The following is a 26,279-nucleotide window of genomic DNA, read 5'->3' as shown; positions in this document are numbered from 1 at the left end:
GGAATAGCTCCATAGTACTTTACATGAGAAGTTTTTACTTTGGTTTGGTGTATGCTCCAAGTACAAAAATGTTCTTGTTGAAAAAAAAAATTTTAACTGAGGGTACCCATTTAAAATAGAGCATATCAGAGGGGAGGTGGCGGGGGGTGGGTGAAAAAAGTTGGGTGAAACAAGATGGGAATGAAAGAGTACACTTAACCATGATGAGCACTGAGTCATATATGGAATTGTTGAATCACCATATTGTACACCTGAAACTAATATAACACTGTATGTTGACTATACTGGAATTAAAATTAAAAAAAACTTGATAGAAAAAAATTTTAAAAAACCTTCTGAAACGGTTTTAGGCATTATTATTATCATGTTGTTGTTGTTGTTGTTGTTGTTGTATTGCATTCATAATACCCAATCCTACAAGTTTATATTTTTAATGCCTTTTCCTAATTCTCCTTCAAATGGACAGTTATCATAGTTGTAGTATCACCTTAACATAACTTTCATTAACCTCTACTACTGCAGATGACTGGAAAGTGACTCCCTATTTAAATGAGGCCAGACACATCCTGCTCAATAATTTTCTGTTGCATAAGCAACCAAAACTTGAAAATAATATGCCTTTATAACATAACTTGGGGACACACAGGCCTTGTTGAAATCTACTTAACCTGAAACACCTACGCAGAGTCTGAGGTCAATGTTACTGTTAATGACTTAAACCTCAGGTGAGGGGAGACCAGATGCTCACCACCTGCTGTGTGACCAGAGATGTTATTGGACGCTGTCAGGATTGGTCTTATAAAGTCTGTGAAATGCTGACCATAAAGGGATATAATGTTTGAAAAGAAAGAGGAAGGCGTCATGGGCATTTTAGCATGGATTAAGCTTAGACGCCTTCTTAAACACAGAAGTGTTGACTTCATCATGTTAGTGTGGCAAACTAAGAAGTACATACAATATAAATAGAGAACAAAAAATATAATGTGGATTTTATTTCTGAAAAGTGTTTCATTAGTTCTTCATATTACTATAACCCAGTACCTGGGGCAGTATGACCCATACTTTGTAAATGAACTGTGTGAGTGAACTTGTGAATGACTAAAATAGATGGGGCAGCCAGAATGTGTTCTCTGTTATTACCTACAGGTTGTCGATCACTCAGGAAGGCTAGTCACTCTTCTGTTTTTCTGGCCACATTTTTAAAGGTGGAATAGGTAAAATCAGACAATAAACCATATCATGGTATGATATATTTGTTCTCCTAGAGGACTCCGCTGAACAAAATCCCATCTTTATGAAAATAAATTTGGATGCTGGACATCAGTGCTTTTTCTTAATAGTTTCAAAGAATGAAACTCATTAGTATCTTTCTTACTCTGAAAAGAAACCGAAAGCGTTTCCTTTTGGGCATCAATCTGATAGAAAAGCATGCCTGGTACAGAAATAATGGCAAAGAGCATTCATCTTTGCATATTTTATGGGACCAGATTTGCTTGGTTCTTGATTTCCTTTTGTAGTCATAAAATTCAGTGCTCTGTGAGTATTCATTTCAGCAGTACAAAAAAATAAGATTTTTTTTGCACTGTGATTTGATTGTAATTACCATGTTTTTGTCACTTATAATAGTCTTCTCTCTTGAAAGATATGAAGAATATATTCTCACCTAGTTTCGATATTAAATATCTCCAATTTGTTTAGAAAATACGATTGAATATATCTTTTATTACCAATTTATATTACCTATTAGTTGTGAGAGATTTATATTGACCCTATCTATTATTTTGTGCCTCCTGCATGAAATAAAAATTCAATTACTAAGGAGAGATGTTAACAATGGACTACAATAAATTAGAGAATTTAAAAGCAGTATTGATAAAAGTATAATCACAAACATCCATTATCGACTCTTATAAATATTCCAGAGTCATGAGAGAAAAATGTTTAAAAGTCAGTCTAAAGCTTAATAAATTGGCTTTTTAATCATGACTAGATCATACAAAAGGATGGCTCTTAATGAAGTGGGAAAAATTACAATGAAAAAAATTAACATGTTAGATTGTGCTTCCTTATTTCAGAAATCAAGCAATTCACATCAAAGGGACTATCAAGTACCAATAACTTTAAGTTATATTGAATTAAAATTAAGGGTGTGATTTTTCTTTACTTGGAGACATTGTTTATATAGAGTAAGCATGAGTCCATTATATTATACAAGTTTTTATACGTGTAGCCATGTTAATATCCTTCCTGCCCCCAACCAATACTAGGAATTCAGTTATCCCATGCTTGCAATTATTTAGAATTTCAGGTTTTAATATTTGCATCATCTACAAGGTTAAGTTAATGGCTTATATTGTAAAGAATATTTTACTGGAAATCGAATACCTGAGCAGCTGGACTCATCAAGCTGGAAATCCGTGCAGCTGGCAAAACCATCACAGCGCTCGTGCACTGGGATACAGCTGTTCAAGGAGGGACACCTCAACGCGCCATCAGAACAGCTCTTATTGGCTGCGAGAAGAAGAACAATAACCATTTTTTTAAATGAATTTCTTCTAATGAAATAATAAGACAGTTTATTGCATCACCCTTCATCTTTCTAGTCCCCTGTTTAAACTATATATTACAGTTGTTTTTGCTTCTTCAAAAAGAAGTTTTTTGATAGAATTGTTTCCCAGCTGTGCATCCTGCAGTATCATACAGGTATGTATGTGTACACTACACTGTGCACACTATGTAGTCTGAATTGTTTCTAGACTAAATTTTTACTCCAAGGCAGAGTTCTCTGTGCTTCTATTGCTCCCCTAATGTCCCTAACGTTATGTGCAACTGAAATGACAGCAACCATTACTTGTTTGAATGTTTATCAATTTCCAGATTGGACGTCATGGATAGTCACTGGGTACATGACGTAGGTCACTGCAGCTCAATGTAGTGTGACTATGTGCCTTTATAGCATGGTGCATTGGGCTCATTCCAGAGTCTCTTGTCAGCCTGACTTCAAGAGACAAGAACAGGTCTTGCTCTTCACATTTGGGTTGCTTCAGAAAGATGACTTCACTGATGGTGATCAAGAGGGCTGATCCTTCAATAGCAATCTGGTCCTGCCAAGTACTCAACCTCCCCTGGACGCTACTCTTAGTCCTGAAACTGTATTTCTGTCTTCCTCTCTCATTTACTCATTAGGACTACAATTTCCTAAAGCAGTCATAATGTTTAGGCTTTTTTTTTTTTTTTTTACAAGTTAGAGCTGAATCAGAGCCCTTCACTCCAGGCTGCCATCAGGCGTCTCTTGTCTCCTGTTTGCTCAAGAACCTGGCAACCAGCAGGCCTAGGTTTCAGTCCTGATCTCTGCTCTCTGGTTCTACTCCAGTTTTGTCCCATGCTGGTGTCTGTCATGCCTCTGAGCCTTTTTATGCGCCAGCTGTTCTATCTAGCATTGCTCTGTGTTTGGAATAGAGGGAATGTTGAAGCATGAACCCATTGCACCATCTCACCAGGAGTTCTGGATAGATTTGAAAAGTACTAAATATTAATGATATTAACAAACTTAATCCAAGTCCAACAAGAATGGCTGTGCTTTTCTCGACCTATCTAGTAGTGTCATGCATAATACCTTATTTGAACATTTTAATCTAAACCTGCTGTGACAATTTCAAGAAAGGATTTACCTGGGAAGTCACTTCTACTGAAACAAAGACAATTAAGTTTAAACTTCTCCAGCTAAATTGATAGCTTAGAACACTTGGGAATAAATATCCTCATGGACGGGTCTTGCAGATTTTGTCAGTATCATCACAATTTCTTTTCTTTCTTCAAGTATTTTTATGGGCTGGAATTGTTGAGTTATCATAGGTTACTGATACAGTTTGACAATTGTCTATCAAACTTAATTTTCAAGTTGGACATAAAATGATGCTTTTAAGAGTGTGTCTTTCTACTGACTAAAAATACCAGCTCTGAAAATTAAAGTGATGGGGTGCCTGGGTGGCTCAGTCAGTTAAGCGTCTGACTTCGGCTCACGTCATGATCTCACAGCTTATGAGTTCAAGGCCCGCATCGGGCTCTGTGCTGATAGCTCAGAGCCTGGAGCCTGCTTCGGATTCTGTGTCTCCCTCTTTCTCTGCCCCTTCCCTGCTCACACTCTGTCTCTCTTTCTCAAAAAATAAACATTAAAAAAATTTTTTAAAAAATGAATGAAAATTAAAATTAAAGTGATGCTTTTCATTGAGTCATCTTTCCTGAGGTACTAGAACATCAATTCCCACTGATAAATATTATTATTGAGCTGGTGCTACATGTGAGACTATGCTTAGCCCTTTAACTGGAGAGTACAGGGGACACTTTTTAGAAAGAGCGATCAGGACATACACAGCAACGAAAGCAAAATGAAAATAGAAAGCAGTTAACAGCTCAAAATAATAACAACAGAAATGCCATAAGTCCAGGCTTCATTGGTACAGATAAGCATTATAAAAATAAGAGATTCCTTTAGTGCATGGAAGTATATAAAGACTGAAAGAGTAGAGTCTTGAAATGTTTTAAATTTTCATGTGTCCCGTAAAAACCCATTCAGCAGAGTGAGATTAGATCTATAAATGGGGCATCAGTAAGTTTGGCATTGGAACAGTGAGCAAAGCGGTTTGCCTTTCGCTGGGAAGTTTGTGTAAGGAGGCAGCACAGACAAACTTAGAAAACAAGGCTGAAACCAGATTGTAGAAATGGCTAAGATCCCAGAAGAGATGATCTTTAAGCTTTTTCAAGAGGTCAAATAATTTTAAGATATACATTGGCAAGATAGATGATATTGCAAACCAAGTGAACTACTATATCGAATAATCTAACTCTTATAAGAGGTATTTGTAAAAAAAAAATGAAAACGTATGTGTGTGTATATATATATATATATAAATATATATATATATATATTCATGCATTTATATGTGTGTTTGTGTATATACACACAATTTTATCACCATTATTTTGCGTTGCAAGGGGCTGAGCATTCATAAAAGATGGCAGTTTTAAGGTTTTAAATAATAGGTTGAGATTTGCATACAAAGCTGATAATACAGATCTAGTGTTGAAGCATTATTTTGAACACATCTACTTTTGAGAATACTAATCCATCCATATTCCTTCACCCAATTTCCAGGGTGACTGATAGTTTAATTTTCAAGTTAGCTGTACAGTGAAGAGCCCTAAACTGTATGAGGTGTAAGTCCTCATAGGATTTGGCCCAAATAGGATTGAAATACATAAAAATACGTAAGCAAATAAATTGTTTCGATTTAGAAAAAGTTTTACTTTTTCCCTTTTATAGAAAGTTTTCAGTTAAGAGTTAAAAAATATTATGAAATTTAAAACTAAAATCGTAGTTTCTATGGCATTGAAAACAATATAACATTAAAGCTAATGGATATTTATCAACTTCCTTCTAAAAGCAGGTGGCAAATTATGAATGCAATCAATATTTATTGAAACCCACACAGCAATGGACATTGTTCTGAAAACAGAAAATAAATTAAATCATTACTTTCCTTCTCTCCGTCACGTACCGCATAGACAACAAGGACAAAAAATAGCCTAAATAATCTATATATAAAATTTATAGGAAACCAGGATTTCAAAACGTTTCCCTGGACAATATCTACTTTCGCCACATTCAAACATAGTTAATGTCTATAAAAACACTTATTTCAATCTGTCATCATAGAGGTTGACACTCATTCATACAAAAATAAGCCAGGTAACACAGAGCATGCTGTGGCTTTTAGTTCTTTCACTCAAGTGTTAGAGATACATTAAACAGAAGCAATTCATGAATCGTTTACTGGAGTTAAATTTCCCTAAAACAAAATTCCTTTTATAGATTATAATTGCTGCTTACAAAATATATGCAAAAGTAAAGTACATGTGACTAGGGGTGTGTGTCCATTTACTATTAAGATGAAAACTCCCGTATGCAGCCCACATTTCTAAGAGCAGAGCGATGTGGTCTTGAAACCTGAGAATGAAGGCTATTGGTCCTTTAAGGCATATACGTACCCAGTACAGGGAAGGATGGATTTTTACTCTCTCCTTAAACTAAAACAAACTACTACTCTTACTGAACTATCTTAGCAGTTTGAGTAAATTTTGTAAAACTCTAAAAACAATTTAATGGGGAAAGAGTATTAATTTATTATGAGTATTATGCGATGCACCATAATCATCCGATTCTTCAGTATCTCTGTAAAAGAGACAATCACCATGATTTTCATGCTGAATAAAACTGAGCAACGCTTTTGTAAGAAGCTGTCGAATGCAGAGGGATAATCTTTACAGTATCATTGATTGAGAAGTACCATAGGATGCTGGAATCCCAGCTAGTATATTTAAAGGCTAATAATAAAAATATCCTGATGATAAAGGTTGATTCATAAATCTGAGGAGTGTGACCCATTGTAAACCCTCTAAATGGCACTCAACTACATAAGACACATCAACTACTACTGGAATATAAGTTAAAGTTAGAAAGCAGGCAGACTGTCCACTTCCCTATCCTTTTCACAGTCATATCCGTCAGTGACGGATAGCTTCTATGTGCCTCTCCTCAAACATTCTGCAACCCCTCTCTCTGTTCCGGATCTAAAGGATGAACTATAAAGATACATCAGCATGCTTCTTGCCCACTAGCTACTCGTTGGGTTTGGCTGATGTGTAGAACCAGCAAGAGATAACATGGAGGGAAGAGACTGGAAGATCGCTAGCTGTTCCCCAACCTTTTATCAAGCCATACCTTTTTTTTTTTTAATTTGTTCTAGTTTTATTTTATTTTTTAATATGAAATTTATTGTCAAATTGGTTTCCATACAACACCCAGTGCTCATCCCAACAGGTGCCCTCCTCAATGCCCATCACCCACCCTCCCCTTCCTCCCATCCCCCATCAACCCTCAGTGTGTTCTCAGTTTTTAAGAGTCTCTTATGTTTTGCAAGCCACACCTTTTATCAAGTAGCTCTCTCTGATTCCAGGTTAAGACACATCCTCCCTTTTCCCACATGCTTTGGTCTATGGGTGATAACAGCTCCTGCTTTTACCATTTGTTGCAGTTTCTTTATGCATGCTAGTTCCCTATGTACAACCTCTTTATGAAAATATTCTCAAATTTTATAACATCTATGTGCCATGTATGTCTTGTCAGGATATTGACTGACACAAGATCTGATGAAATGGAGGAATATGGGTAAGAGGAGTGCCCCTAGTTAGGTACTCTGTTCCCATATAATTAAACCATACTTATTTTTCCCTTCTTTCTTTCTTTTTTCTTTTTTTTAAGGGAAAGGAGATATTTTTGGTAAAGATGTACCCCTTCAGTTTATTTAAAAAAACATGTTTCCACAGGAAAGACTATGGAATATGAATTATTTTTAAATGTTGAACTCATCACAGGTTTGCATAAATGTTCTTATAACTAGAATATTTATCTTTGCAAGAATAAAAGGCCTTTAAAAACCAATTGCTATTGATTTCCCTGCTTAAACTGTAACCACTTCAGAATCCTTATTCCTACACCACATTTAAACACGTGCAGGCCTCTCCAAACCAAACAACCAACCAAAAAACCTCTTATTTTGTCCTAGATCACACTGTAGGTGCAAACTTATCGAAAGGGTTGTCTACAACCCTTTGATTTCTCTCCTTGCCTACTTTCTCTACAAAAGATTGGCATCAGAATTCTGCCCTTTCCATCCACAGCAAGTTCTCTCTCCAAGCTCACCAGGAATTATGTGTTGCTTTTCTCGATTTATATATTTTTAAGTCTAAGCTTACATGATCTCTCAGAAATATTCCAACCTGTAAATACTCTCTGTACTTAAGGCTTTCTAAATTTCATTTATGGTTATTATTCTCTTTTTTTTCTGGCTTGTGTCTGTGACCACATCTCAGTGTCTTTCAATGTTTGCTTTTTCTAAACTGTCCGCCACCTTATGTTTTCCTCTCTATATTATCTCATCCACACCCACAGCTTCAAGCCTTGTATGTATACTGAAGGCCATGTGTCTTCTATGCCTTCTCCTCTCTCTCTCCAGAGCTCCACATAACCATCCTGAATACATTCTGAACATTTCTGTGCAGATGTGCCACAAATGTCACAAACACAACATGTTTAAAAATGAAGTCACAATCTTCCACTAAGAGGTACTTCTCCTCCCATTTTCCCCAGCTCAGGAGAAATGGCACATTAGCTGTCCTATTGCCCAAATCAGAAACTTGGAAACTCTTGATCACACACTCTTCTCTTCACCTGAGTGTCTCTAAAGCCTAGTCAAAATCTTTACACATTGGGTTACCCAGTCAATTCTTTTATACTTCGGTTGTGATACCTCCTAACCAGCCCCCTCCTTTACTCCAGTGTATTCTATGTACCACCTGAACCGCAGCTGGTAGGGGCATGATGGGCGAGGAGGGACCCTTCAAGATCTAGTCCTGCTCATCTCTCCAGACTTATTTCTACATTTCTCACCATAAACTCTACACTAGTTATACCAAATATGCTTCAGGCAAACAACTTTTTCTCTATTTCTGGAACATTCTTTTTTTTAAATACTTTTTTTCATGTTTATTTATTTTTGAGACAGAGAGAAAGAGAGGGGGACAGAGGGTCCAAAGCGGGCTCTGTGCTGACAGCACAGGGCCCTATGCGAGGCTCGAACTCACAAACTGTGAGATCATGACCTGAGCTGAAGTCGGATGTTTAACCAACCGAGCCACCCTGGCACCCCTATTTCTGGAAAATTCTTTAGGGGAATCAAGCATCTCTACCTCACTTGCCTAATGACAACCGTCTTTCCGAATTTGCCTCTGTGAACATTTTTCTTATTAAAATTTACAGATTCCCCAGCACCACGGTTAGGAAATACCCTATGTATTCAATAACCCTGCATTTATCTCTGTCACAGAACTTATCACATTTTATTTTCAACTATCGCTTACTAGTCTCCTTCAGGAATATATACTGTCTTTACAACCTGAGTTGGTCTAATACCACATCCATCTGTATCATTAATGGCCAATACAATATGTGGCATAAATTACGTAAATGAGAGTTTATGAATGAATAAATGAGTGTGAGTTAAAAAAACAAAACAAAACATACCCTTCTAAATCAATAGGTAAGCCCAGAATAAAACAAAACAAAACAAAAACCAAAAACCAAAAAACATACCTTTAATTGTTTGGTAAACTGTCATCATTAGAGGCTTTTATTCCGTAAATTTGCCCTAGCATTTTTACTGTAGTTTATTCTGACACAGTTTTTTCTATAGAGTCATAACTTAATTAAATATTTTAGAGAGGGACAGAAGCAATACTCTCATGATACCAGTCTATTCCTAGCATGGGCTTATTTCCCTTTAGGAAGAGAACTTCCTATGTTCCTACCTCATCAAATGCCAATTTTGCAACGAGTGTCTGAAAGTATAAGGATACTGTACTTTCCTAAGCTTCTATTTAAATAGCATTCTTATTTGAAGTCAAATATCATATGACTATATTGAACTTAATAAGATTTCTATCAACCAAATTACATTAGAGTCCTCATGGGAATAGGGATAAATAATTTGGCAGCTTTCTCTTCTTCATTCTCTTCCATTTGTTTACCTTTCTCTAAGAAAATATTATAAAACTTGACAGGTTGCCTTTATTACAGAAAGAATGTCACAGGAAACAACAGGAACATGGAAAACCAATCTCTCAGCCTAAACTAGGAAAAGAAGTTCACTTATTTAAGACTGAAACCTTTAAATACCCAAACGCTATCTCCTCTTTCTTGAATTTGTCTGTACTCCTTTTCCGATAGTTTTAATTCCTGATGTCCAACCTAAACAAGACACCGAAATAGCCTTATATTTCTTTCAGTATCCACTCTTAACACTCATATTTCAAGCTGCTTTTTACTACTTAAAAATAAAAAGTGGCCATTAGCATGTGGTTTATGTAGTTCTATCACTGCCAACTATGCCAAAATATATAATATAGTATAATATAAAACCAAGCAAACAAATAATTAAATGTTAGTGGTGCTGTGACTCACCATGCTTTCATGATTGCCTTAATGATTTGTGAAATTACTTCATAACCAATACTCTTCCTTCCCTATATGAAATAGGAGTGTTATAATAAAAGTAGAAAGTAGAGAATGCAGGACTGAGGATTTCATGTATTCTCTCAAATCCTCACAGTCCTATAAGGTAGGTATTACATGAATGATGACTGATTCTAATAACTTTTCCAAGTTTGCATAGGTAATAGGTGACAAGAATGAGATTCAAGCCTATGACCTTAGGATTTACTATTCTATGGACTCTTTTTTTTTTGAATTTTGTAACAATTATTCTTTTTTAATGTTTATTTGCTTTATGAGAGAGGGGGGACAGAGGAGGGACAGAGAGAGAGAGGTAGGGAGGGAATCCAAGCAGGCTCCAGGCTGCCAATGCAGAGCCCGACATGGGGCGTGATCCCACGAACCATGAGAACATGATGTGAGCCAAAATCAAGAGTTGGACGCTCAGCCAACTGAGCCACCCAGTTGCTCCTATTCTATGAACCTTTTTAAGTTTATTTATTTTAAGAGACTGGGGGTGGGGGCAGAAAGATGGAGAGAGAGAGAAAGAATCCCAAGCAGACCCTGCACTGTAAGCATGGAGCCCAACACAGGGCTAGAACTCATAAACCATGATCTCATGACCTGAGCCAAAACCAAGAGTTGGACACTTAACTGACTGAGCCACCCAGGTGCCCTTCCATCCCTCCATGAACTCATAGTGACATGATATCTACCTACATAGTGGTCCAGGTCCAACCCCTAACTACATACCCCATATAATACATACATATATATATATGTGTGTGTGAAATAAATATATATAAATTATATATATATTAAAGTGAATATTTGCCTAGAGTCCTGTACTTGAGCCATCTTCATAAATATTAATAACTACATGTCCACAATCCATTTCCATAAACATTTGTTAAAAAGATATCAAGTCCCATTTACAGCTGCATCAAAAAATACCTAAAGGGGCGCCTACGTGGCTCAGTCGGTTAAGTGTCCACCTCTTGATTTCAGCTCAGGTCATGATCCCAGGGTCATGGGATGGAGCCCCGCATCACGCTCTGGGATGAGCATAGAGTCTGCTTGAGATTCTCTCTCTTGCTCCCTTGCCTCTCACCCCTGATCATGCTCTCTCTCTCTCTCTCTAAAATAAAATTCAACTTAAAAAATATATCTAAAAGTAATTTTTTTTAATTTTTTTTAACGTTTTATTTATTTTTGAGACAGAGAGAGACAGAGCATGAATGGGGGAGGGTCAGAGAGAGAGGGAGACACAGAATCCAAAACAGGCTCCAGGCTCTGAGCTGTCAGCACAGAGCCCGATGCGGGGCTCGAACTCACGGACCGTGAGATCATGACCTGAGCCGAAGTCGGACGCCCAACTGACTGAACCACCCAGGCGCCCCTCTAAAAATAAATTTAACCAAGGAGGTGAAAGATCTGTACTCTGAAAACTATAAGATATTGATGAAAGAAATTGAAGACAATGCAAATAAATGGAAAGATATATCATGTTCATGGACTGAAAGAATTAATATTGCTAAAAGGTCCAAAATACTTAAAGCAATCTACAAATTCAATGCAATCCCTACCGAAATACCAATAGTATTTTTCACAAGACTAGAACAAATAATGCTAAAATTTGTATGGAACCACAACAGACTCCAAATTGCCAAAGCAATCTTGAGAATGAAGAACAAAGCTGGAGATATCACAATGCCAGATTTCAAACTGTACTACAGAGCTATAATAATCAAAACAGTAGGGTATCAGCACAAAATCAGATACACAGATCAATGGAATAGAATAGAGTTTAGCAGTAAGCCCATGCATATACAGTCAACTAGTCCATGCCAAAGGAGACAAGAGTACACAATAGGGAAGAGACACTCTCTTAAAGGGCACAGAAAGATGGGACAGCAACATGCAAAAGGATAAATCTGGACCATTTTCTTACACCATACACAAAAATAAACTCAAAATGGATGAAGGACCTAAATTTAAGACCTGAAACCATACAGCTAAAAGAAAACATAGGCAGAAACTTTTGGACATTCGCCTTAGCATATTTTTCTGGATTTGCTTCCCCAGGCAAGGGAAACAAAAGCAAAAATTATTCATTAGGACTACAGGAAACTAAAAAGCTTTTGCACAGAGAAGAGTACTACCAACAAAACTAAAAAGCAATCAATTTAATGGGAAAAGATATTTGCAAATGATATACTTGATAAGTGCTTAATATCCAAATATACAACTCAACACACACACCGACACACACACGAATGATCTGATTAAAATTGGGCAGAGGACCTGAATAGAAATTTTTGCCAAAGAAGTCATCCGGATGGCTAATAGACACATGAAAAGATGCTCACCATTACTCATCATCAAGGAAATACAAATCAAAACTACAATGAGATACCACTTCACACCTGTCAGAATGTCTAGTGTAAAAAAGACAAGAAATGACAAGTGTTGTTAAGGACATGGAAAAAAAGGAATGCTTGAGTACTGTTGGTGAGAATGTAAAATGGTGCAGCCACAATGAAACAAAAATAAAACAAAACACAACAACACAAAAAAATTCCCAAGAAACAGTACAGAGGTTTATCAAAAAATTAAAAATAGAACTATCATATATATGATCTGGTAATTTGGCATCTGGGTATTTACCTAAAGAAAACAAAAACACTCATTCAAAAAAATGCATGCACCCTATGTTTACTGAAGCAATATATACAATGCTTCAATGTTTCCATTATATATGGAAACAAACCAAAAGCCCATCAATAGATGAATGGATAAAGAAGATGTATATATACACAATGGAATATTATGCAGCCATAAAAAAGAATGAAATCCTGCCATTTGTGACAATATGGATGCACATAGAGTGTATTAATGCTAAGTGAATTAAGTCAGGTGGAGAATGACACATACCATATGATTTCACTCATATGTGGAATCCAAAAAACAAAACAAATAAAAACAGAAACAGACTCATAAACACAGAGAACAAACTGCTGGCCGCAGAGGCGTGGGGGTTTGGGTGTTGGGCAAAGTAAGTCAAGGGGATTAAGAGGTACAAGCTTCCAGTTATAAAATAAATAAGCCATGAGGATGAAAAGTACAGGAAATAAAGTTAATAATACTATAACAACTTTGCATGGTGAAAGATGGTCATAGCAACCACAAAAAAAGATAACAAACACATAGTAGCATTCCCCCACATGAATGGCCCAGATGTAAATACAAAAGGAAGTCAGAGAAGTTTAACAGAGATTAGAGTGACTACAAACAGAATGTTTCCAGATATGCTAAGCAAGGTCTACATGCTTTGTTTAGTAATACAATACAAACCACTATGTTACGGATGCTAGGATCATGGTAAGACTATAGACAAGTTTGTTTCACCTGTCAAGCTCTCTTTATAATTTCTAAACTGCATTTCTTCCCTGGCACACTGAGTTAGTGAAAATAACTCACAGCAGCTGGATTCATCTTCATTAAAGTGACAGTCAGACACTCCATCACAAAGCAGGAGGGATGGGATACATTCACCGCTCGAGCACTGGAACTCCATTTCACCACAACGCTGAGAAGGGGGGCTGAGAGAACAATCCATTTCATCAGAGCCATCTATGCAATCTTCCTGTCCATTACATTTCCCTGAGAGAGGGACACACTGGAGTGTGTAGATACAAGAAAATTGATCGGCTTCACAAGGTGATGGCTGTGGTGCCACAGGACCTAAAGAGAGAGCAAGTCATTTTCGTATTAGGAGAATCATCACCCTGTTTAGTGTTGAAACATCATAGGATACATTTATTCTTGGGTAAAAATGAAACATTTTGATAATTTAAGTAATTTAATTTCCAGTGAGGAATAATATGAGCTCTACAAAACATCCAGATGCTATTAGAGAATATGCCTCGTCTTAACCTCAGAAACAACATTCTTTTTTTTTTTTAAACAACATTGTTAAAAAGGGTATCATTGTCATGAAAAATGACACATTGAAATTAAAGAAGAAATTTTGGTTGTGCATCTTAAATTTGACCACTAAGTCAGGTTTTCCCTGAGAGTAAAGACATTTTAGACAGTAAGTTAAGCACTTTGGAAAGCTGAATTCATCATTTTAGAGTTTTGTGAAGGGATTGTCATACTAGTAAATGAGTCAGTTGGATCTGAGCCACATTATCTTCAAGGTTCCTGCCAGTGCAGGATTTCATCTTGCCATCCATTATGATTTCATTGGTGCTTTAGATATGGCAATGCATGACCTTTGAGCTGTCATCAGGACCGAAGGTCAAAGAGCAGTGTGACAAACCCATAGGTGACATCTACTTCTGTGACTCAGCCCTGACCAGGGTGTCAGAAGCCAAATTTCCCAAGTTGGAGGCACAAAAGTTTTTAAAACTTTGAAGATAATGTGGTTCAAATCCAACTGACTCATTTTACAAATGAGGATACTGAGTCCCATAAATTTTGGGTGTCCAAAGACATAATACTAGTTTAATAAATTTTTGACACATGAAAGTATTCTGTAGCAAAGGTTTAAATCAACTCTAAGCCAAAACTTAAAGCATGAGCAAAGAATGTTGACTTGCTGCTGTTTTCCGTGGTCAGAGAATATACATAATTACACTAACATGCTGGACCATTATTAGTGGAATGGTCCTTACACTTCATATTGCCTCTGTGACAGTTGTTGATGGGCTCATCAGTATATTAAGGGAAATAAATAGGTAATAGCGGGGATCAGTTCAGGAATCGCTTTGTATTCTTTACATTTTAAAACAACTTTTATTTATATATTAGTTAAATTACATATAAGATTATATGTCTTATATAGAATATATATATGTAAGCTATATATTCTATTTAATATTATATAAGAATGATCTGTCTGATGCATGAAGATGGTGCTGTGAATTCATTTGAACTTAAATTTCCAAGTTCCTCTTCCTCCTCACTCACTCAGTAGTGGTAATGTATCTAGAATATATTTACACCCAAACTCTGCAGTGAAAGCCATATATTTCAGAGATCCTTTCATGGAAACCAGCATATTTAACTGGGGTAAAAGCATGACTCTGAGACATTATTACCATGTTCTTATTTAACGACTAACAGGTCACAGCAGCACATACGGTTGTAGGGCTCAGTGTAAACATCCTAAACTCAAACTGAGAAAGTAAATTAGATTTAAATTTTACACCTTCATGTATGTATGTGTGTATGTATGTGTGTGTGTGTATCCCTTTATATATTTTTTCTATACCCCTATATATATAATTATATTTATATAATACAGCTCTTATAGTGTTTAACCATGGTCAGATAGTTTATTTTTTTTCTTTCCATTAATCTCACATTTCAGAAAATGCGACAATCCTTTCTTTTATTTTTTTCTAAAATATTTTATACACTGAACTCTTATCTTTATGAACTCACTGAAGGTTGAGAAGTTTGGATAAACTCTGTGTATGATAAAAATTCAGAATCAGATTTAGTTATACACCTAATACTTAGCTGAGGTACTAACCCTTTCTGGAAAAAAAACCATTAAGGAAGTAATTTTACTCCCTTCATGATTTTTTACTCTCCTGTTCAAAACAGTGTGCGTGTGTGTGTGTGTGTGTGTGCTCTGTTACTTTTTTCTTTATATTAGATACATAAATACAAAATAATCTCTTTTATGTGGAGGCAGTGATTCCATTATTCTAGAATTATTTATATCAAAAGGTAGTCAGAACTCACTTGTCCTAGGTCCTTCTTTACAGGGAAGCTGGTGGGCTTATATTGACTTTCATGGACTCTTGTCTTGTGCTTCCCAGGTTCTAACAGCAAGATCAAGGTGTTAATTCCCACAGCTCCTGGGAAGTTTCCCAACAGTTCACAACTGAGTCCAGCCCCAGGAATTTCCCTCTAAAGTTATACACCCTCCGAGGATCATCTCCATTCACTGCCTGGTGCTCTGGGGATAAAATGGCCCGGCCCCTAAGCCTCGGCTTGGGACATCTATGAAAGGGATGGTGCAGCCCCAGAACTCCCGTGACATCGTCTGAGGCCCCTACTGCACCTGCATCTCAGCCCAACTGTCCCCCTACCCAGACCAGTTTCCTCCACTTCGCAGGGGGTGCTGCTCACACAATTTCCAATAAACCTTGTGCGTGAGAATCTGTGCCTCCGAGTCTGCTTCCCTGGGAACCCGACCTAAGATACTCTCCAGCCATCAAAATGTATTTTGTTTTAAATTGAATTCCCCTGAATCACATCTCAAATTTTCCACTGAAGTATTTCTGATGCAAGAGGAACGTGAACTTGCATCCCTAGGGGAGTCTAAATAGGCTCTTAGCCAGAAGCAGTTCTCCACAAGCTCAGCATTTCTCTTAAGTCTCTTGTTTTCTCTAATGAAAATTCTGTATTCTACTACATAATATATCCATGCTTTCTTCATATAAAAAAAAAAACTTCCTCCAGGTATTCAAATGAAACAAGTACTCAGGGAAGATATAGTGTATTAATCTTCTGAATTCAATGCATTCTGCCCTATAATCCCTTTGAGAAGTTAAAAAAAGTTCTCCTAAAATTTTAATAACGATGTATTTATTCTTGGGTGTCACCCATGGAGTTAGCTAATCATTACAGGTAATGTAATTCTCATATAATTCTGTAAAAAATGAACAATATTGGGGTGCCTGGGTGGCTCGTCGATTAAGTGTCAGACTTCAGCTCAGGTCATGATCTCACAGTTTGTGGGTTCGAGCCCTGCGTCGGGCTCTGTGCTGACAGCCTGGAGCCTGCTTCAGATTCTGTGTCTCTCTCTCTCTCTGTTCCTCCCCCACTCATACTCTCTCTCTCGCTCTCAAAAATAAATAAAACATTAAAAATGTTTTAAATGAACAATATTAATTGTTCTCTTTTATAAACTGAATATTCTCAGTACCACCTTACATACATATTACTAAATTAAAGAAAAAAAAACAAACAAAGTCAATCTGAAAAGGCTACATATTACCACATTCTAACTGTATGATATTCTGGAAAAGGTGAAACTGTGGAGACAGAAAAATGATCACTGGTTGCCAGGGGACGAGGGGAAAGAGGACATAAATAAGAGGGGCGCAGGGGATTTTTAGAGCAGTGAAATTATTCTGTATGACACCGTAAGGGTGGACACATGCCACACCATAGGCTGAATGTGTCCCCCCAAATTTCATGCTGAAATGGGATGATATTTGGAAGTGGGGTCTTCCGGAGGTGATTGGCTCATGACTGATGGGCTCATGAAGGCAGAACCCTCATGAATATAAAAATAGCTCTTGCTACTTGCACCTAGTGAGGACACAGTAAGAAGGCATCATCTAAGAGAAAACAGCCACAATATACCTCAGAATCTGAATTTTAGCCGGTAACTCAATCTGATGTTTGACTTCTGAAATTTCTATGTTCTGATTTCTCCTAATCCCTTTAATTTAATTAATTAATTAATTAATTTATTTATTTATTTATTAAAAAAAATTGTAAATGTTTATTTTGTTTTGAGAGAGCACGAGCAGAGGACGTGCAGAGAGAGGGGGGAGGCAGAATTTGAAGTAAGCACCAGCTTCTGAGCTTCCAGCCCAGAACCCAATACAGGGCTAGAACCCACGCGCTGGGAGATCGTGACCTGTGCTGAAGTTGGCCGACAGAGCCACCCAGCTGCTCCTCTCCAAACCCCTTTTAAAATTCAACATTTAGGGGCCCAGTCAGTTCAGCGTCTTGCTCTTGATCTCAGCTTAGGTAAGATCTCACAGTTCGTGGGTTTGAGCCCCACACGGGCACGCTGCTGTCAGTGCGGAGCCTGCTTCGGATCCTCTGTCCCTCTCTCTCTGTCCTTTCCCCACTCATGCTCTCTCTCTGTCTCAAAAATAAATAAAAGCGCTGAAAATAAAATACAACATTTAAAATATGCGATACTTTGACAAATGTAGGGTGCATAGCTCAAGCACACTGGCCCATGACTTACCACGCCCGGTGAGCTATTTAGTCGGGTTGTTTAGAAACAATGGAACTGAAGTGCAAGGCGAGTGAACACACGAGGGGAGGAATACCAGATCAGCCCCAACCCTAGGAAGCTTCCTTGGAAATGCATGTTGTTCACTGTGTGAGAGAGTTACTCTGCGGGACAGCATAACGTGATAAGGGCAAAACTGAAACCAGGAAATCAAGCTGAAACAGCACATTCAGTGCCCAGAGTGTCATTTTAATATGCCCCAAGGAGCATTGTTAGAATAGGGGAAAAAATGAAAGAAAGTAAGAGAGATAGAGGGCGGTTGCTCACAAATTGGAGACTGTGAAGGAGGGAGAGAGAGAAGCAGGAAGAGACACTCCAAGAAAATGTGGGCTCATTTTGACAGTACAATTCACTGTTGAATTTAACGTTGTTTCTTCTTGTTGTTGTTAAGCCAACATTCCTGAGGCTGTATCTGATTAGAGATATTGACCAGATCTGATGCTGGGGCAGGAAGGGGTAAAAGGCTGCTGTGAAAATTTAGTGTACATGCATGCACACACGCACACGTAGACACACTAATATACTCTCTCATACTAGCTGTAGGGGAATGGTTCTCAAATGAATTACAAGCCTAAAGTGTGCTGGGATCAATAATAAAGTCTATCTCAAGTTGTAGCTTGCAATGGATTTTCTCTCTGGATGTTAGAGCTGATTCAAAGCTGTACCAACAATAAAGTTACACTCACTCGCTGTACCCCACCAAGTATGCTTCCTCTAGTGGGGAATAGGTGTGCCTTTATAGAGAGCATTATAAATTATACATAAGTCACTGCTCTCTTGTCTGTATCACATGAGGAGTATGATAAAAACATGAGCACTTGCTTCTGTGTGTTTCAACAGGAAGTAAGTTAGAAAGGCTGCTTTAGAGTGCAGGGGATTTGTAGGCAAGCTGATTTTGAGAAAAGTGATTCTGAAACAAGCAGAAAATCCCACAATCAGAGCTATACTAGGTCCATCAAGAAGTAAAGTGAAACCAGAGAAAGAAAGAAAGAAAGAAAGAAAGAAAGAAAGAAAGAAAGAAAGAAAGAGGAAGAAATAAAGAAAGAATCTGAAACCAGCAGAAAATCCCAGAATCAAAGCTATACTAGTTCCATCAAGAAATAAACTGAAACCAGGAAAAGAAAGAAAGAAAGAAAGAGAGAAAGAAAGAAAGAAAGAAAGAAAGAAGAAAGAAAGAAGAAAGAAAGAAGAAAGAAAGAAGAAAGAAAGAAAGAAAGAAAGAAGAAAGAAAGAAAGAGAAAGAAAAAAGAAGAAGGAAAGAAAGAAAGAGAAAGAAAGAAAGAAAGAAAGAAAGAAAGAAAGAAAGAAAAAGGAAGAAATAAAGAAAGAATCTGAAACCAGCAGAAAATCCCAGAATCAAAGCTATACTAGTTCCATCAAGAAATAAACTGAAACCAGGAAAAGAAAGAAAGAGAGAAGGAAAGAAAGAAAGAAAGAAGAAAGAAAGAAGAAAGAAAGAAGAAAGAAAGAAAGAAGAAAGAAAGAAAGAAAGAAAGAAGAAAGAAAGAAAGAGAAAGAAAAAAGAAGAAGGAAAGAAAGAAAGAGAAAGAAAGAAAGAAAGAAAGAAAGAAAGAAAGAAAGAAAGAAAGAAAGAAAGAAAAAGAAAGGAAGAAATAAAGAATCTGAAACCGGCAGAAAATCCCAGAATCAAAGCTACACTAGTTCCATCAAGAAATAAACTGAAACCAGGAAAAGAAAGAAAGAGAGAAAAAAAGAAAGAAAGAAGAAAGAAACAAAGAAGAAAGAAAGAAAGAAAGAAAGAAAGAAAGAAAGAAAAGAGAAAGAAAGAAAGAAAGAAAGAAAGAAAGAAAGAAAGAAAGAAAGAAAGAATGAATCTGAAACTGGTAGAAAATCCCAGAATCAAAGCCATACTAGTTCCATCAAGAAATAGCAATTCCATCCTTGCCACCATATATTTTCCAGGTCTTTACCCATTTCTTGCTCTGACTTGTGATTTCGTGTTGAGTTTGGACATTCCAAGTCAGAGATGCAAAAGTTTCAAACTTGAAAATACAGTGACATCTTAATGTCCAAAGAGTTAATGGCAAGAGGTATGTATTCAATAAATAGTTCTCAAATTGATGAATACTAAATCAAGGAAATTTTACTTTCCTTGATAATAGGCAGTTAAATAACAAAAATGGATAAAATAATGAATGAGTTGACAAACTATTTCCATTGGTTTAATAAGCCACAAAATAGGGTAGATCAGAAAAAGAGAAACTGGGAACTTATTTAAAAAATATCCTCCCAATGGATTTTAATAAACCTTTACCAATTAAAGCTATCATACATTCATATGGACATTATGGGTTTTTACCAACTGCTTCAGTAATTTCATGAAATTTTACATAAAGGACTTTTGCAAACAATGCTCTCTCCAGATATGAATAAATCTGCTCTTTTTGTTTTGTAGTAAGTCTCAGGATAGGGAAAAGGAAAAACAAAAACTAAAACTAAAACACCTGAGATAAGGGGTGAGGAACTGGCATTGTTAACTAACTTCCATATTCCCAGTAACTAAGACATTCCTCTGATCACCGCCTTCTGCTTCATTCTGTGCTCTACAGAAAGTTACGATTCCTGACGTTTTGGGTCTTTCTTTGTCCTACAGGATGTTGAGTTTCACTGTTCACTCACTTAGTTTGGGAAGCAGTTGAAATACCTTTCTTACAGCAATGAAAATTATCTCACACTGATAATTTACACTGAAACACAATGAATGCTTTTATGATTTTCATAGAAGTTCAATAAGAACCTTAAGTCTCAAGGATAATCTGATGGATTTTTATCTTTATGATTAATATGTTTAATGAAAGAAAAATTGATTTCCTGTTTTGAAGGGAACTTCAGTTTTAAAGGGCAGGAATTAAGCTCTTGCCAGATATTGCCATACTCAATGACATAAATGGTAAAATGTTCATTGCAAAATATATCAAATATAAATTGGTAATTAATTGTCTCCAACATATATCATTAATAATACTCAAAAATATCACAAAAAGATCACTGTAGGACTATAGGAGGGGGAAAAGATTTTACACACACACACACACACACACACACACACACACACACACACATATATATATATATATATATATATATATATATATATATAAACACTTCAGAATTCTTGATTGGAGGATATTTTGACTTATAATTTTATGTTCCTATTCCCTGAAGGACCCTTCATAAAGTACAAAAATTTCCATTTCTTTTTACATTAATAATAGTTATCTCTAATTGGGAGTATAACGGAATCATTTTGGTCTTATTTAATTTCAATATCTGATAGCTGAAATATTCCCAGAAAGATGGAATGTGACCTTTGTTTGGCCTAAAGGAAACAGAAGTGTGTGTCACTTATAGAGACATGTGGGGAGCATGCAGAGTATATGATAAGTCAGGAGGGCTAATCTGGCTTGTCAGAAGGGCTACATGAAAGAGAAAAGTCAAGAGTCTGACAGAAGAGACAAAACAAAGGGAAATCTAAAATTTTCCAGAAGTTGGATCCAGTGTGGAAGCTGATAAGAACCCGAGATGCCAGATGCCAAACAGAAAGTAATCATTATTTTCAAAGTGAAGAGCTATAGCCACTCAAGGCAAAGCTGAGATAAATACAGGAGAAAGCTGAAAGAAATTCAAAATTTATATATAAATTTTGCGCAGGCACGCACATGCACACACCGGAGGGTTGTTTGAAGCCATGAAGCTCTTCACTAGTGATAGAAAGGTGGAGAAGGCCTGGCAGGGGATGTTGAGCAACAGAAGCAAAAAAACAAGAACAAAAACAAAAACAAAACAAAAACAAAAAATAAAAAACCTGAGACTGTGATAGAGGAGTGAATAGCCGACCGCTGGATCTCCTGCTCTCCCCCAGCTCATATGGAGGTTGCAGACTTGAAAGAAAATCAAGAAGATATTTATGGAAAATCAAGAGCTGAGGAAACAGAACATATTTCAGAGGCCCCCAAAGAGTTATCACTTCTACTCAACATCAAGGTTTGCTAACGATTATATCAAACCGCTTCCTAACTACAAAAACAGTGATAGCACGATAAATGACTGAAATTGCATAAATGAAGAATTTTCTGCCATCATATAACCCCAAATAATCTAAAACGTGTGTGAATGTGGGAACATATATAAAAATATAAAATGGTAGAGTTGCTGCTGGTCATTTGTTTCTTGTCATGAAGCCTGGAACCCAGAGAGACCCTAGTGGATAACAGATTCATTCCTATTTTATCATTTCCAGATGGTGCTACGCTCCTGGTCAGATATATCTATGCTAGCGTGACCTCTACTGCACACGATGTTGGACCAGGTTACGTACTTGACCTAATTTAATGCTATTCACTTGATGGCTCTATCCCATATTAACTGCAACTTTATTTAATAGTTTAAAAATTCCCCAAATGCTGAACTCTTGACTTCTAAATTCGGGGCCATTATTATTAAATGCATTCCTTTTTAAATTCATGCTTCGTATTGCTTCCAGTATACATTTCCCAAAGGAAGATTCCTGCTCGAAAATGGTTCTCTAGTGCCTTACAGGATTAAATCCACTGTCCTTACAGGATGAAGTACCACTGTCCTAATGCCTGACTCAGCCTCACCTATGTTCTCCCTATCAAATCTAAAACAGCCAAGGAATAATGAATGTTTCAGATATGACGGTATTATACTCTTTGCTGGCTGGGAAGGGACCAGGAAAGAAAATGTCATTGTCAATCCTGTGAGTGGGAAAACTTTTACTTAACAGAAATTTTGAGTATTTTGGCACCGATCAGTTACTAGATTTTTTCTCTAAGTGTAGAAGGCTTGAGATGGAGAGTGGGAAGCTCTCTCTCCATCACACTCCATATACAACTGAAGGACATCTATAAAGAGTTTTAAGCAATCTGTGAGGGAATATTGTTCAATTTCACGCACACTTTGGAAATAGCTGCTGTACATGTCTCAGGAAGGTCAAAGGAGAGAGAGATGATGGCTGGTGGTAGAGAAGACCACTCAGGAGTCAAATATAATTCTACGTGGTCTTTCAGAGACCTCTCAGTTGTAGTATCTTGACCACTTCTATGAGCCAACCAGAGAAAGTGGTTGTGATACCACAACTTCCGATTAATAGGGCACTGGCACTAAAGACAGAGATAAACATAGCTGTTTAATTGAATCAGTATTAACTTTTGAGAAATATTAATAAGTAGCTTTACCTAAAGTTTGTAGTGTTGAATTATCATTACTTAAAAAACACATAATTTTTAAGACTAATTTTTGCCTTTCTGATAAAATGATTAAAAGTGATTACTAGGGGCTCCTGGCTGGCTCAGTCTGCGGAGCATGTGACTCTTGATGTTGGGGTTGTGAATTTGAGACACCCATTGGGTGTAGAGATTACTTAAAAATAAAATCTTTAAAAAAAGTGATTACTTTAAAATATATTGGGTTATCTTGTCCCATGCGCGATTCTACAGAAGGCATGACTAACATTATGTTAATTATATTACAATCAAAAAGACCAGAAGGGGCAAAAAAGCAAGGTCAGTATATTTTAGAACTTGGACTGATTTCCTAATTGATTAATCATGTGCTCCATCTGGCATAAACAATCTATCCCACCATTTCTTTAGACCTGTTTTTACCAAAACCTGGCTACTTCTCTAACTTCATGTTTTCTATTTTGAGTAAGTTTATATTAGTGAAAAATAACTCATACATATAAACCCATTTATTCTTTGTTAAACCAAGAAAGTTGTGTGTTTTATTTGTTTGTTTTCTATTTTTCCCACTTCCAACTGTTTCCACAAAGAGTGACCAGTTCTTTCTGGGTAAAATGTTCTCACATGCCAGTAAGATGTTATCAGAAAAACTGTTATCAGAATTGTTGAAGTCACCTGGTTTTTAATTTAAAAAAACTTCTTAAAACAGATTTTTTAGTGAAGCAGTGTCACTTTCTTATTCAATTTCTTAGGCAACAAACAAACAAACTTGTTTTCATAAAGTCTGGATATTTTCCAGATAACAACATATGTGTTCCAGGGAATCAGGAAAACCATAATAAAAGTAGACTCTAACAGCCCAAGAGAACAAAACAGAGCCAAATTGACCTTGGCAATGAAAAGCTCACAAAATCTCTCAGACACACTTGGCCTGGTAAAACAGTTGGCCTGCTGAGTATTTCTGAGTGAAAAGAAAGGATTTAGCAAAGGTTATGATAATTTCCAAAAATGACTAGGAATTTAGGAATTGATTATTGTTTCCATACGATAGAGAAATTACTAAATCACCACACCATGATTATATATATATATATATATATATATACACACATATATATATATCTCACACATATATATAATATATATATATAAAACTTATACATTAAATATTATGTATACATTTATATGTCATACATACATAGATGCATATGTTTATATGATCATAAATAAATACGTTTATATGACAACATCAGTGTTTACATAAAAGCATTCATCTTTAAGACAGAGAGTTAGAACAGTAACTTGTGGTTTATCTTCAGGTTCAGTATAAGGTACTTGTCAAAAACAGGCTAATGGAGTATGGTTCATATTGGGACTGATTTTTCTATGGTTTTCATTTGGATTTCTTCCCCCTAATTTAAAACATTCCTTCCGGCCTGACGATCAGCAGGAAATCAAGCAAGAACCATTGCATAGTATAATATTCAAGTTTCTCCAAATGTAGTGAAGGGGGAATCCGGGTCTTGCTCCCACAAGCCTGCTTGGTATTAGCTTTTAGTGCCATTTTCTGGTTCTTGTGTGTGTGCGTGTGTGTGTGTGTGTGTGTGTTCCTTTAAATGTAATGTCCTTCCCAGAGTAAAAAGGAATTATCCCATCCTTTGATAAACTATGAGGACTTCATGGCCCACAATAATAGATATAAAGGCTAACAATATCCAAAAGCCAGTAAGTGAACTGGGGTTGACTGATTTTCATTTTCTTTCGGCTTTTTGTACATTAATCACTATTAATTTTAAAATTAGACCCATGATCACTAAATGAATCAAAATTATAAGAATGAATCACACATTAAAGTGTTTTAAGTAATTTCTCTACAATTGCTCTACCACTTCTGATATAAAATGAATATCTACTCTGTATCATATACTGATTTAAATTTATTTTATATTTTTCCCCAGCAACCTAAAAGTTAAAGATCACTCATTGTCACTAGAATTAAAACACACACACACACACACACCACCACCACCACCACCACCACCAACAACAACAACAACAACAGCAACAATGACAGGATAATGGCAATGGGGATTTTTCAACATAGAGGACCCCAAAAATGACAGAAAATAAGCTATGCATATCACAAAATACCATGTAAGATATATTAGAGGAGAGCTGCAAAGTTCAAGTGAAGAGAATCTGCAAAAGGGGCTGGCTTCCTGTGGGGAGTATTAAGGATAAATTCATGATAAAAGGTGGCTTTGATCTGCCCTTGAAAGTGGAAAAGCATTTATACAAGAGGAGGTAAAGGGCAGGGCATTCCCAGCCAGAGAAGTGGTAGGACTAAAATCATGGAAGTGAGAGAATATGGCGCACAGCTGAATAGAAGCAGGAGGTCCTACTTTAAGGGATTATTTTATGGACAGAGAAAGATAAGCCAAGAGTTGTACTAAAGGATAAGAAATATATTGAGTATGCAATTGAGAGCCGCTATGGATTTTTCTTCTTCTTTACAACTTGTATGAGTTTGTATATTTTGATTAGTTTCCCTTTTATTTCTTCTCTCTACATTGAAGTACAGATAATTTATTATTCCTGGTCAGCTTTATAATTTGGTCCATATACTGCAGACTATCCAAACTTGATTATGATTAAAACAAGAAGAGGAATGGCCATCATGCAGACATGAATGATGTGGAGATTAGATATGAAAGAATATAACTTTTAGGGGACTCGGAAGTATGGGCTTGGTCAATGCTATGCTTCCAACCAGCTCTTTTAATTATGATGGAGTGACACAGGGACCATTAGAGATTGTTCATAGTGTGCATGGCAGGGGAGTAGATAGACCAGCTTCCTAAACAAATCTTCAAAGACCGTGGAATTAGCC

At 36.5% G+C, this 26,279-nt stretch overlaps 1 protein-coding gene across 1 annotated transcript in view; it reads right to left on the bottom strand.

Annotated features, from left to right (window-relative positions):
- The window catches only part of MALRD1 (MAM and LDL receptor class A domain containing 1), a 778,752-nt gene that overhangs the window by 139,566 nt on the left and 612,907 nt on the right, over nt 1-26,279 (bottom strand). Inside the window, exons 38-39 of the mRNA XM_042993660.1 lie at nt 13,589-13,852; nt 2,386-2,511 (exon numbers count right to left, since the gene is read on the bottom strand). Of these exons, the coding sequence (XP_042849594.1) occupies nt 2,386-2,511; nt 13,589-13,852 (390 nt within the window). The remainder of the gene's footprint in view (nt 1-2,385; nt 2,512-13,588; nt 13,853-26,279) is intronic.

Source organism: Panthera tigris, chromosome B4 (genome assembly GCF_018350195.1).
Source record: "Panthera tigris isolate Pti1 chromosome B4, P.tigris_Pti1_mat1.1, whole genome shotgun sequence".
Taxonomy (NCBI): Eukaryota; Metazoa; Chordata; class Mammalia; order Carnivora; family Felidae; genus Panthera; species Panthera tigris.
Note: the sequence above shows the minus strand (reverse complement) of the source record. Positions and strands in the feature narration are given on the sequence as shown.